This window comes from Schistocerca gregaria, chromosome 3 (assembly GCF_023897955.1).
Source record: "Schistocerca gregaria isolate iqSchGreg1 chromosome 3, iqSchGreg1.2, whole genome shotgun sequence".
Classification (NCBI taxonomy): Eukaryota; Metazoa; Arthropoda; class Insecta; order Orthoptera; family Acrididae; genus Schistocerca; species Schistocerca gregaria.
The window spans coordinates 851,853,657-851,869,926 of NC_064922.1; the positions used below are offsets into that span (position 1 = coordinate 851,853,657).

Here is a 16,270-nt window from a genome sequence, read left to right on the forward strand (position 1 = left end):
GCGAGAGGCAAAGGTCCCGAGTTCGAGTCTCGGTCGAGCACACAGTTTTAATCTGCCAGGAAGTTTCATTTCAGGTCCTATTTTGTGTTTGAGGGAGTCATCTGTATCTTAGCTCTTTCGACATGCAGACAGCTTGCTTCCTCCTGTTGTACGAAGTCTTGTTTCTGTATTTTGAGGATTCTGTTTTCCTTCTCCAGATTTTTTTAAAGCTGTTGACAGAAGCCGTATTTTCGAAATTCACATTTGATCTTCCCTTTTGAGAACACTCTTTCATTGACATTATTGGCTTCTGGTGTGTTTCCACATTACTGTCACCTATCAGAGATCATTGGAACGGCGGAAATTTCCACGGGACTGGAAGAAGGCCCAGGTCAAGGCAATCTATAAAAAGGGTAAAAAATCGGATGCACTTAATTACCGGCCAATTTCAGACATCGATTTGTTGTAGAATCATGGAACATATTTTGAGTTCAGACATAATGACCTTTCTAGACTCTGAGAAGCTCATCTGCAGAAACCAGCACGGTTTTAGGAAACAGCGGTCATGCGAGACACAGTTGGCCCACTTTGTGCATGATATACAACACCCTCTAGGTACCGGCTCCCAGGTTGGTGCCATATTCCTCGACTTTCGAAAGGCGTTCGACTCAGTTCCGCACTGTCGCTTGCTACAAAAAGTGCGCGCTTACGGTCTGTCCAATGAGATATGCGGTTGGGTAGAAAGTTTTCTAACATACAGGGAGCAGTATGTCGTCCTGAACGGGGTGACTTCAGCAGAAACAAGCGTAACTTCAGGTGTGCCCAGGGCAGCGTAATAGGTCTGCTGCTTTTTACGATTTACGTAAACGATCTGGTTGATGATATTGATAGCGGCGTTAGACTGTTTACCGATGATGCTGTAGTCTACAGGAAAGTAGTATCACATGAAAGTTGTGAACAAATCAATGAGGATTTGCAGAAAATAAATGCGTGGTGAAATGACTGGCAGTTATCTCTCAATATTAGTAAGTGTAACCTACTGAGTATAACAAGGCGAAAATCCCCATTAATGTACGAGTACAAAATAAATGATCAGTCTTTGGAAGCGGTAACATCAGTCAAGTATCTGGATGTGATTATTCGAAATGATCTCAAATGGAATGATCAGATTACACAAGTAACGGGTAAGCCGAACTCTAGATTGCGGTTTATTGATAGAATCCTGAAGCTGTGCAGTCCTTCAACAAAGGAAATAACTTACAATACGTTAGTTCGTCCAGTCTTGGAGTATTGTTTGTCTCTGTGGGACCCTTACCTGTTGGGTCTGATTTAAGAGATTGAGAAGGTCCAAAGAAGAGCGGCAAGATTCGTGACTGGTACATTTAGCCCTCGCGAGAGCGTTACAAATATCATAGAAAGTTTGAAGTGGGACACACTTGCACATAGACGACGCGCTAAACAGCAGGGGCTGCTCACTAAACTCCAAAATCCAATCTACACCGAGGATGTAGAGCAAACTTTCAAATAATCATCAATCAAAGATAAGGGAAATAAGAGCTTGTAAGCGTATTGTCATATCGCTGTCTTACTTGTGGAGTATCTTTGCGGGCAGTTGCATCTGTAGTGAGTCGAGCACGGGACACTAAACTTAGGTTGTGTAGTGTGTAGCTCTACATGTAGAAGCATTGTTAGTATTCAATTTGAAGTGTTGCTACAAGTGCTATTACAGTAAAGTGATGACATATGGAAATGGTTCAGAGGAAAGTGTCAAGAAGTAATTGAAAATGAGCACTGCTTTAATAACGAATTAATGTATTCTCTCGTTGCGTGTCGCATAGCATCTATCATCCGTGCCGTGTTCGGTCCGCAAGAATGAACAAATGTGAATCAGTAATACTATTTACCACAAAACAGTGTCCCCCTGCGGGTTTGGGGGTTAGAATAGGCCCGCGGTATTCCTGCATGTCGTAAGAGGCGACTAAAAGGAGTCTCAAACTTTTCAGCCTTATATGATGGTCCCCTGTTGTGTTTGACCTCCATCTCTCAAAATTTTCCGAAGAGCTAGCCGATTGGGGAAGGGCGCCTTACTTGGTGCATTGCGTCCATCTTGCGATCAGACCTATCGCCAGCTTATACACCGTTGAACTGCAGTCCTGTCCGCTCTCCATCTCTTGGGCATGACTCTTTTTCTGCGTGCAGATAACACCTTGCACTGTGCAGTGCCTCTTTCTGCACCGACGGCGACCATGGACCACATGTTACCTAACATCCAGCACGGTAGCCAGTCGGTTGTGGTGGGGCCGCCATGTACCCTGTTGGTTGTAGCCCCCTGACAACACAGGGATCGCTCTACTGATGCCTGCGCCGTTAACTCCCCGCGTATGCCAAGGAATAGATGCCTGTCTCCTTGGGGCATCGGGACTCCCGGCAATGGCCATCCCGCCAGGTGGTCGTTGCTGAGGCTGGGTGGCGCCCGTGGGGAGGGCCCTTGGTCGGAGTAGGTGGCATCAGGGCGGATGACCCGCAATGAAGCGTGGTACATCGTCTCTCGCTGGTGGCCAGCCGCCAGCAGTCTCTAAGCGTTCTCGGGCTCAGTTTAACGCTCAGAAGTACGATCCGAAAACGTTCCCCTCCCTGGCCACACCGTGGGAGGAACGTAAGTCTCAGGATGGCAGTAGCAGTTATTCGCCCCGCTTCTTAGTTTGTACGAGGGCTGATGGGGAGTCTTTTCTCTCCACAAAGCCTCAGTTCTTCGTCGAGCATTTAGAGGACAAGTTTGGGGAGGTGGAGGGCTTGTCAAAAATGCGCTCTGGGTCAGTCCTGATACAAACGGCATCCTCTGCCCAGTCACGACGGTTACTCGCTTGTGACAAGTTGGGGGATGTTGCCGTTACGATCACACCCCATAAGAGTTTAAATATAGTCCACGAAGTTATTTACCATAGGGATCTTTTTTTGCAGTCTGATGAAGAGCTGCGCGCCAATTTAGAGCGCCGAGGTGTACATTTCGTCCGGCGCGTTCATCGGGGTCCGAAGGAAAATCAGATTGCTACCGGTGCCTTCATCTTGGCCTTCGAAGGGGATACATTACCAGAAAAGGTCAAGGTGATGGTCTACCGATGTGACGTTAAGCCCTATATCCCTCCCCCGATGCGGTGCCTTAAGTGCTGGAAGTTCGGCCATATGTCTTCTCGCTGCACTTCCAGCCTCACATGTCGAGATTGCGGACGCCCATCACATCCCAATACTCCATGTGCCCCGCCTCCCATCTGTGTCAACTGCGGGGAGCACCATTCACCTTGTTCGCCAGACTGCCGAATTTTCCAGAAAGAGCGTAAAATCATGGAATACAAGACCCTGGACCGACTAACCTATACTGAGGCCAAAAGGAAATACGACCGACTCCATCCTGTGAGAATGACATCTTCCTACACTGCTGGTACAACACCTGTGCTAGCACCGTCTGTTTCTCCAATTGTGGCCGGATCTACGAGTAGTACAACTCCTCCTGCCCCCTCGCCAGTGGGGAGCTCTACCCACCAGGTTGCTCCTGCGCCACCTACCTCAGCAGCAACACCATCCCACCCATCGGGGACGTCTGTCCCCACTTCTAAGCCGGAGAAGTGTCCAACTTCTTCGGCTTCTCACGCTCGCAAGGGGTCCCTTGGGTCCCTCCCTTCCCAGGTTTCCGCCAGCGAGAAGGCTGACGACCGACAGTGGCGTAAGTACTCGCAATCAGCTGGTCGTAGGGCTTCACGATCCTCCTCCGTCCCGGAGACTGAATCGGTGAAGCCCTCCCAGCTGGTGCGACCCAAGGAACGGCGTGAGAAACCCAAGAAGAGCTCTCAGCCCAAGGAACTCGCGGTGGCAGCCATCCCACCGCAACCTTCCAGCTCTGCGTCTGAGGATGCGATGGAGATTCTGGCGTCCGCTGAGGACCTCAATCTCGCCGGTCCATCAGACGCCATGGAAAGCACTATCACAGGTTCTAAATCGGAGGCAGCAGGTGACCCAGCGGCGTAATCTTCCTTCCCAGTCCCGTCACGCCTTTCTCAGCCATGGACAACACCATCCTCCAGTGGAACTGCAGCGGTTTATTCCACCATCTACCTGAGCTCCGCCAACTTATCAGCCTTCACCCTTTCCTCTGCGTTGCTCTGCAGGAAACTTGGTTTCCGGCAATGCGAACCCCCGCTCTCCGTGGCTACCGGGGTTATTATAAGAACCGGGCAGCTTATGAAAGGGTGTCTGGTGGCGTCTGCATATATGTCCTGAACTCTCTTCACAGCGAGTCTGTACCTCTCCAAACACCTTTAGAGGCTGTTGCTGTTCGGGTGTGGACGCCACAGGCTGTTACCGTCTGCAGTCTTTACCTTCCACCGGATGGTTATGTCACGCAGCATGTCCTGGCTGCTCTGATAGCCCAATTGCCGCCACCTTTCTTGTTACTGGGCGACTTTAACCCCCATAACCATCTGTGGGGTGGGTCAGTGGCAACAGGTCGAGGCACTATCGTTGAGCATTTATTGGCGCAGCTCGATCTCTCGATATTAAATGATGGTGCCTTCACACACTTCAGTGTGGCGCATGGCACATACTCCGCCATAGACCTTTCGATCTGTAGCCCTAGCCTCTTACCGTCTGTCCAATGGAGAGTGCATGAAGACCTTTGTGGTAGTTACCACTTTCCGATCTTTCTGTCACTACCACAGCGTCAGTCTTCTGGGAGCCCTAGCAGATGGGCTCTGAATAAGGCTGACTGGGACTTGTTCTCCTCCACTGCCGCTATTGAGCCTCTCTCTAACGATGACATTGATGAAGTGGTTCAATCGGTTACCACCGGCATCGTTACTGCCGCCGAATCTGCCGTTTCCCGTTCTTGCGGCGGGCGCTCCAGCGTTACAAGCGACATCCCTCAATCGAACACCTTATCGCCTTCAAACGGCTGCGTGCGCGAACCCGCCGCATTATCCGCCAACGCAAGCAGGAGTGCTGGGAGCGGTGTGTGTCCACCATTGGCCTCCATGTCACTCCATCGCAGGTCTGGGCCAAGATTCGCCGCCTCTATGGCTATTGGACCACTGTCAGCGTCCCTGCGCTCTCACTGAATGGAGCAGTTTGTACTGACTCCGACGTCATTGCAAACCGCTTGGCAGAGCACTTTGCTCTGAATTCCGCTTCTGCCAACTACCCCTTGGGCTTCCGCTCCATTAAAGAGCGGATAGAACGTCGGAGTCTTTCTTTTCGCACCCACCATCCTGAATTGTACAATGTTCCATTCAGTGAGTGGGAATTCCGCAGTGCCCTTGCCGCTTATCCTGATACCGCTCCAGGCCCAGATAGCATCCACTCTCAGATGCTGAAACACCTTTCAGTGGACTGCCAGCGACGCCTCCTCGACCTTTACAACCGCATTTGGGTCGAGGGTGAGTTTCCGTCGCAATGGCGGGAAAGTCTTGTTGTCCCCATTCTGAAACCGGGGAAGAACCCTTTGGAGGTGGACAGCTACCGTCCCATTAGCCTCACCAACGTTCTTTGCAAGTTGCTTGAACGGATGGTGAGCCGGCGCTTGAATTGGGTACTGGAGTCTCGGGGCCTTCTGGCTCCGTCTCAGGGTGGGTTCCGTAAAGGCCGCTCCGCCGCCGACAATCTGGTGAGCCTGGAGTCGGCCATCCGTACTGGCTTTGCCCGCCGTCAGCATCTGGTCGCTGTCTTCTTCGACATGCGGAAGGCGAGTGATACGACATGGCGTCATCACATCCTTTCTACGCTTTATGGATGGGGCCTTCTGGGCCCTCTGCCGATCTATATCCGCAATTTTCTGTCGTATCGTACCTTCCGAGTGCACGTCGCGGCCTCATATAGTTCCTCCGAAGTCCAGGAGAACGGTGTGCCACAGGGTTCTGTTCTAAGTGTCTGTTTTTAATAGCCATTAACGGGCTCGCAGCGGCCGTGGGAAATTCTGTCTCCGCTTCCTTGTATGCTGACGACTTCTGCCTTTACTACAGCTCTATTGGCATTGCAGCTGCTGAACGTCGGCTACAGGGCGCAATCCGCAAGGCGCAGCCTTGGGCTGTAGCGCACGGTTTTCAGTTTTCGGCAGCCAAGACCTGCGTTATGCATTTCTGCCGGCGACGCACTGTTCACCCTGGCCGCGGCTTTATATCGACGGCGAGCTTCTTACATTGGTAGAGTCACATAGGTTTTTGGGGGTGATTTTTGATGCCCGGTTGACTTGGCTGCCTCATATTCGGCAGCTTAAACAGGCGTGTTGGCGGCATCTAAATACTCTGCGATGCCTGAGCCACACCAGGTGGGGCGCCGACCGATCTACTCTCCTACGGCTTTACCAGGCGTTAATCCAGTCCCGTCTGGACTATGGGAGTCTGGCTTATGGCTCAGCATCCCCATCTGCGTTGCGGGTGCTGGACCCAATCCTCCAGAGCGGGATACGCCTTGCCACTGGTGCCTTCCGGACCAGCCCTGTGGACAGCATACTTGTGGAGGCAGGTGTCCCTCCACTGCGGATAGACGCCAACAACTACTGGCTGCTTATGCTGCCCATGTTTTTAGCTTGCCCGGGCATCCAAATTATCGTGTCCTGTTCCCGCAGTCTACATCTACATCTACATCCGTACTCCGCAAGCCACCTGACGGTGTGTGGCGGAGGGTACCCTGAGTACCTCTATCGGTTCTCCCTTCTATTCCAGTCTCGTATTGTACGTGGAAAGAAGGATTGTCGGTATGCTTCTGTGTGGGCTCTAATCTCTCTGATTTTATCCTCATGGTCTCTTCGCGAGATATACGTAGGAGGGAGCAATATACTGCTTGACTCTTCGGTGAAGGTATGTTCTCGAAACTTCAACAAAAGCCCGTACCGAGCTACTGAGCGTCTCTCCTGCAGAGTCTTCCACTGGAGTTTATCTATCATCTCCGTAACGCTTTCGCAATTACTAAATGATCCTGTAACGAAGCGCGCTGCTCTCCGTTGGATCTTCTCTATCTCTTCTATCAACCCTACCTGGTGCGGATCCCACACTGCTGAGCAGTATTCAAGCATTGGGCGAACAAGCGTACTGTAACCTACTTCCTTTGTTGTCGGATTGCATTTCCTTAGGATTCTTCCAATGAATCTCAGTCTGGCATCTGCTTTACCGACGATCAACTTTATATGATCATTCCATTTTAAATCACTCCTAATGCGTACTCCCAGATAATTTATGGAATTAACTGCTTCCAGTTGCTGACCTGCTATTTTGTAGCTAAATGATAAGGGACCTATCTTTCTATGTATTCGCATCACATTACACTTGTCTACATTGAGATTCAATTGCCATTCCGTGCACCATGCGTCAATTCGCTGCAGATCCTCCTGAATTTCAGTACAATTTTCCATTGTTGCAACCTCTCGATACACCACAGCATCATCTGCAAAAAGCCTCAGTGAACTTCCGATGTCATCCACCAGGTCATTTATGTATATTGTGAATAGCAACGGTCCTATGACACTCCCCTGCGGCACACCTGAAATCACTCTTACTTCGGAAGACTTCTCTCCATTGAGAATGACGTGCTGCGTTCTGTTATCTAGGAACTCCTCAATCCAATCACACAATTGATCTGATAGTCCGTATGCTCTTACTTTGTTCATTAAACGACTGTGGGGAACTGTGTCAAACGCCTTGCGGAAGTCAAGAAACACGGCATCTACCTGTGGACCCGTGTCTAAGGCCCTCTGAGTCTCGTGGACGAATAGCGCGAGCTGGGTTTCACACGATCGTCTTTTTCGAAACACATGCTGATTCCTACAGAGTAGATTTCTAGTCTCCAGAAAAGACATTATACTCGAACATAATACGTGTTCCAAAATTCTACAACTGATCGACGTTAGAGATATAGGTCTATAGTTCTGCACATCTGTTCGACGTCCCTTCTTGGGAACGGGGATGACCTGTGCCCTTTTCCAATCCTTTGGAACGCTTCGCTCTTCTAGAGACCTACGGTACACCGCTGCAAGAAGGGGGGCAAGTTCCTTCGCGTACTCTGTGTAAAATCGAACTGGTATCCCATCAGGACCAGCGGCCTTTCCTCTTTTGAGCGATTTTAATTGTTTCTCTATCCCTCTGTCGTCTACTTCGATATCTACCATTTTGTCAACTGTGCGACAATCTAGAGAAGGAAGCACAGTGCAGTCTTCCTCTGTGAAACAGCTTTGGAAGAAGACATTTAGTAATTCGGCCTTTAGTCTGTCATCCTCTGTTTCAGTACCATTTTGGTCACAGAGTGTCTGGACATTTTGTTTTGATCCACCTACCGCTTTGACATAGGACCAAAATTTCTTAGGATTTTCTGCCAAGTCAGTACATAGAACGTTACTTTCGAATTCATTGAAAGCCTCTCGCATAGCCCTCCTCACACTACATTTCGCTTCGCGTAATTTTTGTTTGTCTGCAAGGCTTTGGCTATGTTTATGTTTGCTGTGAAGTTCCCTTTGCTTCCGCAGCAGTTTTCTAACTCGGTTGTTGTACCACGTCGTCCATCTGCCAGAACGTCGGGCCAGGTCGGGTTGTCCGACCGCCGTACGCGTCAAACAGCTTCTCTACGGGCGTGGGTGTTTCCCTGTACCACCTCCTTTCCGGGCCCCACTGCGTACACCCCCATGGTGTGTGCCTCGCCCTTGCCTTCGGCTCGACTTGGCACAGGGCCCGAAGGACTCAGTCCCTCCGGAGGCCTTCCGACGCCGCTTTTATTCCATGCTGGCCACGTATCAGGGCTCTGGCGTTGTCTATACCGACGGTTCGATGGTTGCTGGTCGTGTCGGTTATGCACTAACTCTAGGGGACCATTCTGAACAACGTTCGTTGCCGGCTGGCTGCAGTGTTTACACTGCTGAGCTGGTCGCCATCTTTCGCGCCCTAGAGTATATCCGATCCTGCTCAGGTGAGTCCTTCGTTATCTGTAGCGATTCCCTGAGCGGTTTACGAGCTCCCGACCAGTGTTTCCCTCGTTCTCGTCTGGTGATGGCTATCCAGGAGTCGCTGCATACTCTTGCCCGTTGCGGCAGATCTGTGGTCTTTGTTTGGACCCCAGGCCATGTTGGGATACCCGGAAATAAGACTTTGGCGCGAATTGTGCCCTTCGCCACACACCGCTAGGTGGCTAGCGGAGTATATATGTAGATGTAAAAACCTTCGAAATGTAGCCTCTTGCATGTTTCTTTTTTATGGCTATTGCTGATAATCTTGTGTATGACCTAATGTCGTTCTTGTGTTAGCTACAAATTCAACCCATCGGCGTTGTTACGTATTTCAGCGTTGCACATGCACTTGGCCTATTCTTTCCAGGGTGCAGTTTTGTGTGTTTGACTCCTCATTTCACGAGATTATTATTATTTACCCGTAGTTCGGCAATCATTAAATTTTACACGAGAGAAAGTACCACCACAGCTGTACCCTGAGAATGTCTTTATTGTCTCACACGAGTGGTTCAGGAGCCACATTACCACCATCCTCAGGTCCCACCTCTGGCAGAAGAGTATTTAATGCCCTTGGCGCATTAACTGTGGGATCCTTGTTACTAGCACACGTGGGCTATCTTTCATCAGGAGTCTATACTCGACACCGTGTCGTCTCCAACGCAGTGCTTCTCGAGATACAGCTATGGTGGTTCTTGTTCTCTTGTATATCATGGTCGTACTTTTTCTCATGTATATCATCAGCTGAGGTACCTCGTCCATGAAATAGTTAAATTTAAGTATATATGACGGTAGTATCTGTTCCCGAAAGACTCCAACCCGGGATCACCTGCTTACATGGCAGACGCTATGTCCATCTGAGCCACCGAGGGCACAGACTGCAGGGACTTATCTCTTGCACACTCCCCTTGAGACCCACATTGCCAACTTGTCCACACCACTACATTCGTAGTGTGCCTAATAGGTGTTTGCCCGTCTTACTCATTACTCGTGGCAGATTAATCTACCAAGCCCCGTACGAGTTCGGGCATAGCGTGTGCGTTCGCACGAGAAGGTCAGTGGCTGGGAAGCCATATTTTAACTATATATGACGGCAGTATCTGTTCCCGAAAGAACAGTTACCGTAGATGACCATGCAGCGTAGCTAGAAGTGAAATGATAATTAAATGAATGCATCTATTTGGCGCACTGCTAATGTAGTGGTGTGGACATGTTGGGAATGTGGGTCTTACGGGGAGCGTGCAACGGATAGGTCCTTGCAGGCGCACTATCCTCTGTGCCCTCGGTGGCTCAGATGGATAGAGCGTCTGCCATGTAAGCAGGAGATCCCGGGTTCGAGTCCCGGTCGGGGCACAAATTTTCAACATGTCTCCAATGAAGTACATCGAAGTCTGTTTGCAGCTAGGGCGTTCATTTAATTATCATTTCATAGTTAAATTTTATATTTCGTGCTAAGCGATCTAGTACGCTCTTTAGTTGCCATTCCCCCTCACTCCCATCCTCCCAAAGGCAGTTTAGCACCTATAACTTTTATATTATAGTGTTAAGGAAATTTTACCTGTTTTGTTGTTTCAGAATTTTCGTATATGTCCATTATATTTGTGCTGGGTTATGTTAATTTTCCTAGATTGTCTAAGGATGCCTTTCAATTCTGGCGAAACACGTCACAAATGAAGAACTGACAAATCCACCTTCATTGGAACCGAGACTGAATTCTCTCTGTATTTTCTGGACTTAGTTGACTGGTCTATTAGACTTACTGCAGAGTTCAGACGAATAAGCGGCGCTAATGGGACATGGCGTGACTTTGTGTGTGTGTGTCCAGAGGGGCGGGAGGAGCTGCTTCTCCGAATGTCGCAGCTGCACCGCGTGCTCCAGCAGACGTACGAACAGCTGGACCTGCTGGAGGAGGAGCAGCAGCAGGGGAGCTACAGCCCGCTGGAGCCTCCAGGCGTCCAGTGTGGGGACGGGGCGCCCAGTGTCGGCAGCAGCTTCCAGACGATGTCCATCATGGCGCGCCACTCCCTTCGCGGCCTCCTGCACCTCTCCAGACGCGTCTCCCTGATGCGGCTGCGCCTCCTCAAGAGGGACATCGAACTCGAGATGGCCGCCACCGCACAGGTAAACAACCACTGACCAGGGGGCGGTCGACCCGGATCCAAGCAGTGCAAGTGACCGCCACACAATCTCAATATACAGGGTGGTCCTAAAGTCCGGAAACACCCTCATTAAATTCAAATGGAGTAGCGAACAAGGAAACCGCCCCTACACGCGAGGAACGGGAAGGGGGAAACTTTATAGGCTTTGCCACCAACATGGCGGCCATCTTGAAGGCCGCCATCTTGGATTCAACTCCAAAATTTCAAATGGGAATGTGGTCATGTGACATATCAAACAGATAGAGAATTTCACCAGAAAAACAATGCCGTTGTTATTTTAAACATAGCTCTATTCATTCTCGGGTTATAGGCAATTACTTGCGGCACCAGTGGGACGCTCGGCAGCTTGTGTTTTATGTGCCCAAGGGACATTACGCCGATGTTACACAGTCCCGAAAGACCACCAACAGTCATAGGAATGGCTCTATATGTTGTCCATTATGTTCGATTGTTAATGCTATCCTCCGAACCCAGTCCTGATACTCTTTGACCAACACATCTGGCTGAATTTGACCACACGCATCAACAATGCGCTGCTTTAGATGATGCAAATGCCGTATTTTCACAGAATAAACAAGTGCTCTGACATGACCCCAAAGGTGTTCCCGGACTTTTGGACCACCCTGTACTATAGTGAATAAACTTAGTGTATCAGTCGAGAGTGAACAACTCCACTTGCGGTATGCTGAAGTCAAAATCATTAAATTATATGTACCGCACATGAGTACTAAAAGAAATCTGCTAAATTTCGATTACGCGATAAGTCACACAAATCTGAAAGCTGTAAATTAAGTAAATACATAGGGATTACAATTTCAAATAACCTAAATTTGAACGATCACATAGATAATATTGTGGGTAGAGCAAACCAAAGACTGCGATTCATTGGCAGAACACGTAGAAGGTGCAGCAGGTCTACTAAAGAGACTGCTTTCACCACGCTTGTCCGCCCTATTCTGGAGTATTGCTGTACGGTGTGGGATCCGCATCAGGTGGGACTGACGGATGACATCGAAAAAGTACAAAGAAGGGCGGCTCGTTTTGTATTATCGCTAAATAGGGGAGATAGTGCCACCGACATGATACGTGAATTGGAGTGGCAATCATTAAAACAAAGGCGTTTTTCGTTGCGACGGGATGTTCTCATGAAATTTCAATCAGCAGTTTTCTCCTTCGATTACGGAAACATTCTCTTGGCACCCACCTACACAGGGAGAAATGATCAACACGATGAAACCAGAAAATTAAGTGCTCGTTTTTCCAGCGTGCCGTTCGAGAGTGGAACGATAGAGAGACAGCTTGAAGGTGGTTCATTGAACCCTCTGCCAGGCACTTTATTGTGAATAGCAGAGTAATCACGCAGATGTAAACCGAATATACTTTGACCGATTTTCAGATTCACCAAAGGCTGTTAGTGCCACCATAGTTAGTGTTCAGGCCCTAGCGTATGAGACCGGAATTGAGACTGAGGGAAGCAAAACAAAAGTTGAAACGTTTTCAAATGTTCCTTTACAAAGGAAAACCCAGAATTGCCACAATTTAATCCTCGTACCACTGAAAACACGAATGAAATAAGTGCTAGTGTCAGTGGTGTTGAGAAACAGCTTATATCGTTTACACTGAACAAAGCTCCTCGCCCCGATGGAATCCATGTCAGATTCTATACTGAATTTGCGGTTGAGTTAGGCCCCTATTCTGACAATAATCTATCGTAGATCCCTCGAACAAAATACCGTGCCCATTTCGCGCAGAAAGGCACACAGCCGTCTACAGGAATAGTACAAGTGATCCATAAAACTACCGTCTAATGTCCTTGATATCGATTTGTTGTAGAATTTTAGAACATATTCTGAGCTGAAACATAATGAGGTATCTTGAACAGAATGACTTCGTCAACGCCAACCAGCACGTATTTCGAAAACATCGATCATGTGAAACCCAGCTCGCACTTTTCTCATATGACATACTGAAAGCTTTGGATCAAGACAACCAGGTAGATGCTGTGTTTCTTTATTTCAGAAAAGCATTTGACTCAGCACCGCACCTACGCTTGTTGTCGAAAGTACGATCATGTGGCGTATCAAGTGAAATTTGTGACTGGATGGAGGACTTCTTGGATAGGGAAGACACAGCATGTTAACTGGATGGAGAGTCATCATCAGATGCGAAATTAACTTCTGGTGAGGGAAGCGTGTTGGGAGCTTTGCTGTTCATGTTGTATATTAATAACCTTCCAGACAACGTTGCTCTTGTCTTCAGTTTGATGCAGATCTCAATGTTACTCTACCCTGTGCAAGCGTAATCATCTCTTAATAAAACTGCAACCTACATCCTTCTTAATTTGCTTAGCGTATTCATCTCTTGGTATCACTCTATGATTTTGGCCCTCCAGTACTAGATTGGTGATCCCTTGATGCCTCAGAATGTGTCCTATCAACCGATCCCTATTTTTGATAAAGTTGTGCCACAAGTTCCTCTTCTCCCCTATTCTGTTCAGTATTCAGTACCACCTCATTAGTTTTACATGATCTGTCAACCAAAAAGGCTTTGCTGTGCTGGTACTGCGACGGCTGAAAGGAGGGGCAAACCACAGCCGTAATTTTTCCTGAGGGCATGCAGCAGTTGCAGACTATATTAACAGTAAAATCACGCTTTTTGCAGACGATGCAGTTATCTGTAATGTACTATCTGAGAGAAGCTGCATTAATATTCGGTGAGATCTCGATAAGATTTCCACATGGTGCAGAGATTGGCAACTTGCTCTAAATGTTCAGAAATCTAAAATTGTGCACTTTAAAAAACGAAAAAATCTAGTATACTATGACTTTAATACCAGTGAGTCATTGTTGGGGGCGGCCAACTCATACAAATACCTCGGTGTGACAGTTTGGAGGAATATGAAATGGAATGATCACATACGTTCAGTCATGGCTAAAACAGGTGGTAGACTTCGGTTTGTTGGTAGAATACCGGGGAAGTGCAACCAGTGTACTAAAGACATTGCACACAAATCACTCAGGTGACCCATCCTAGAGTATTGTGCAAGAGTGTGGGATCCGGACCAAATAGAACGAGGGATATTGAACGTATACAGAGAAGGGCAGCATGAATGGTCACAGGTTTGTTTGATCTATGGCAGAGTGTCAGAGAGATACTGAGGGAACTGAACTAACAGACTCGTGAAGACAGACGTCAACTATCCCTAGAAAATCTGTTAACAAAGTTTCAAGAACCGGCTTTAAATGATTACTCTACGGATGTACTAAAACCCCCGACGTATCGCTCACACAGAGGTCGTGAGAATTAGATCAGAATTATTACTGCACGCACAGAAGCATTCAATCAATCATTCTTTCTGCGCTCCACACATGAATGGAACAGGAAGAATCCCTAATAACTGGTACAATGGGACGTACCCTCTGCCATGTACTTCACAGTGGTTTGCGGATTATAGATGTAGATTCAAAAGTGATTATCATGGCTGTATTTTCTGTGATACTTACGGTAGTGAACATAGTTGTATGAAACGGTTACATTCTAATTGGAACAAAACATACTATAAAACGCATAGGAAGTAAAGGAAAAAATTGTAGGCGGTCAAATATAGCATGGGTTTGGGGATACATTGCCTGGCATATACTTCCACCAAAACTGTCCACTAACATTCCATTTGCAGTCAATATTTGAAAAACACAATGAAACTTTGACCACCCAGAAATAAATACAGTGATCTAAAGTTTCCTTAAGTGCTTTATTAAACACCATAAAAGATTACAACCTAGTCCAGAACATAATCAAAGAGTGTTTTGCAACATAAAAAATCATGAATACATTGAAAGGTACTCGGATGGAGTACTAGACACATAGCTCCAGATTTAATTGAGCATAATACCTTCAATTCCATCCATCTTAGTCCAAAATCCTCGTTTTAAAACATCCAGCGCAGTTGTAACTAAGCTTACATGTTGCTCGTTTTTTCGAATCAGTATCTGGCACTTGTGTCCAAACTAACTTCATTCCTTGTTTGTGGAGGTATTTGACATTTGTTATACCTGAATCACTGCCTGAACCACAGTAGCTTACAGTTTGACCTTTATTTTTCTTATTTGTAGGCACATTAACAATTAAAAATAAGCATTGGCCCATATACCGATGATTCATGTCTGTATTCTTTATTTCCACACTTTTATTGGCATCAACAGTGTTCAGTAAAATGTGTATCTATATTTATGGGGTAACAATAACTAATGATCAACGTAACCCCGAAACAGAGAAATCATGCACATGACCTCAGAATCCGTAATGCAGTGGCACTTATAAACATGTGAACAAAAAACTAATCAGTGGTCTGTTCTGAAAGTTGAGCAACACTTAAGCTATAGTTGAACACCGATGGGATTCCAGGTAAATGATATCTGTGGATTTTGTACAACCATACTTTAACACACTTTTTCGTATACGTCGCCGCAACAGATTCGTAAACCACTGGGCAACAAAATCGGCATTACATGGCGCCATCAAGCATATACTGATGGGACTTTACCACCCAACAGTACATGCTAAACGCACAGCCCAGAGCCAGCAGAGAGCTGTAACACATTTACTTTTATGAGCGATCAAAGCATATCCGGTTTACGGTGCTGTATAACTCAGAATCAATAAAACGGTACTCATATTCTTTATATCTCCCCCCTCCCTCCCCCCCCCCCCCCCACATGAACCATGGACCTTGCCGTTGGTGGGGAGGCTTGCGTGCCTCAGCGATACATATAGCCGTACCGTAAGTGCAACCACAACGGAGGGGTATCTGTGGAGAGGCCAGACACCTGAAGAGGGGCAGCAGCCTTTTCAGTAGTTGCAAGGGCAACAGTCTGGATGATTGACTGATCTGGCCTTACAACACTAACCAAAACGGCCTTGCTGTGCTGTTACTGCTAACGGCTGAAAGCAAGGGGAAACTACAGCCGTAATTTTTCCCGAGGTCTTGCAGCTTTACTGTATGATTAAATGATGATGGCGTCCTCTTAAGTAAAATATTCCGGAGGTAAAATAGTCCCCCATTCGGATCTCCGAGTGGGGACTACTCAACAGGATGTTATCAGAAGAAAGAAAACTGGCGTTCTACGGATCGGAGCGTGGAATGTCAGATCACTTAATC

General features: G+C 47.6%; 2 protein-coding genes and 1 non-coding gene across 3 annotated transcripts in view; 2 read left to right on the forward strand and 1 right to left on the reverse strand.

Moving 5' to 3' along the window:
• The window catches only part of LOC126354796 (juvenile hormone acid O-methyltransferase-like), a 289,416-nt gene that overhangs the window by 186,860 nt on the left and 86,286 nt on the right, over window positions 1-16,270 (reverse strand). The gene's annotated exons all lie outside the window — the stretch shown is intronic.
• Window positions 1-16,270, forward strand: part of LOC126354792 (uncharacterized) — a 70,149-nt gene that overhangs the window by 26,708 nt on the left and 27,171 nt on the right. The window contains exon 2 of the mRNA XM_050004701.1: window positions 10,779-11,074. Within this exon, the coding sequence (XP_049860658.1) occupies window positions 10,779-11,074 (296 nt within the window). The remainder of the gene's footprint in view (window positions 1-10,778; window positions 11,075-16,270) is intronic.
• On the forward strand, window positions 10,232-10,306 carry Trnat-ugu (transfer RNA threonine (anticodon UGU)). The gene has a single exon. It is a non-coding gene; the product is annotated as a tRNA-Thr (tRNA).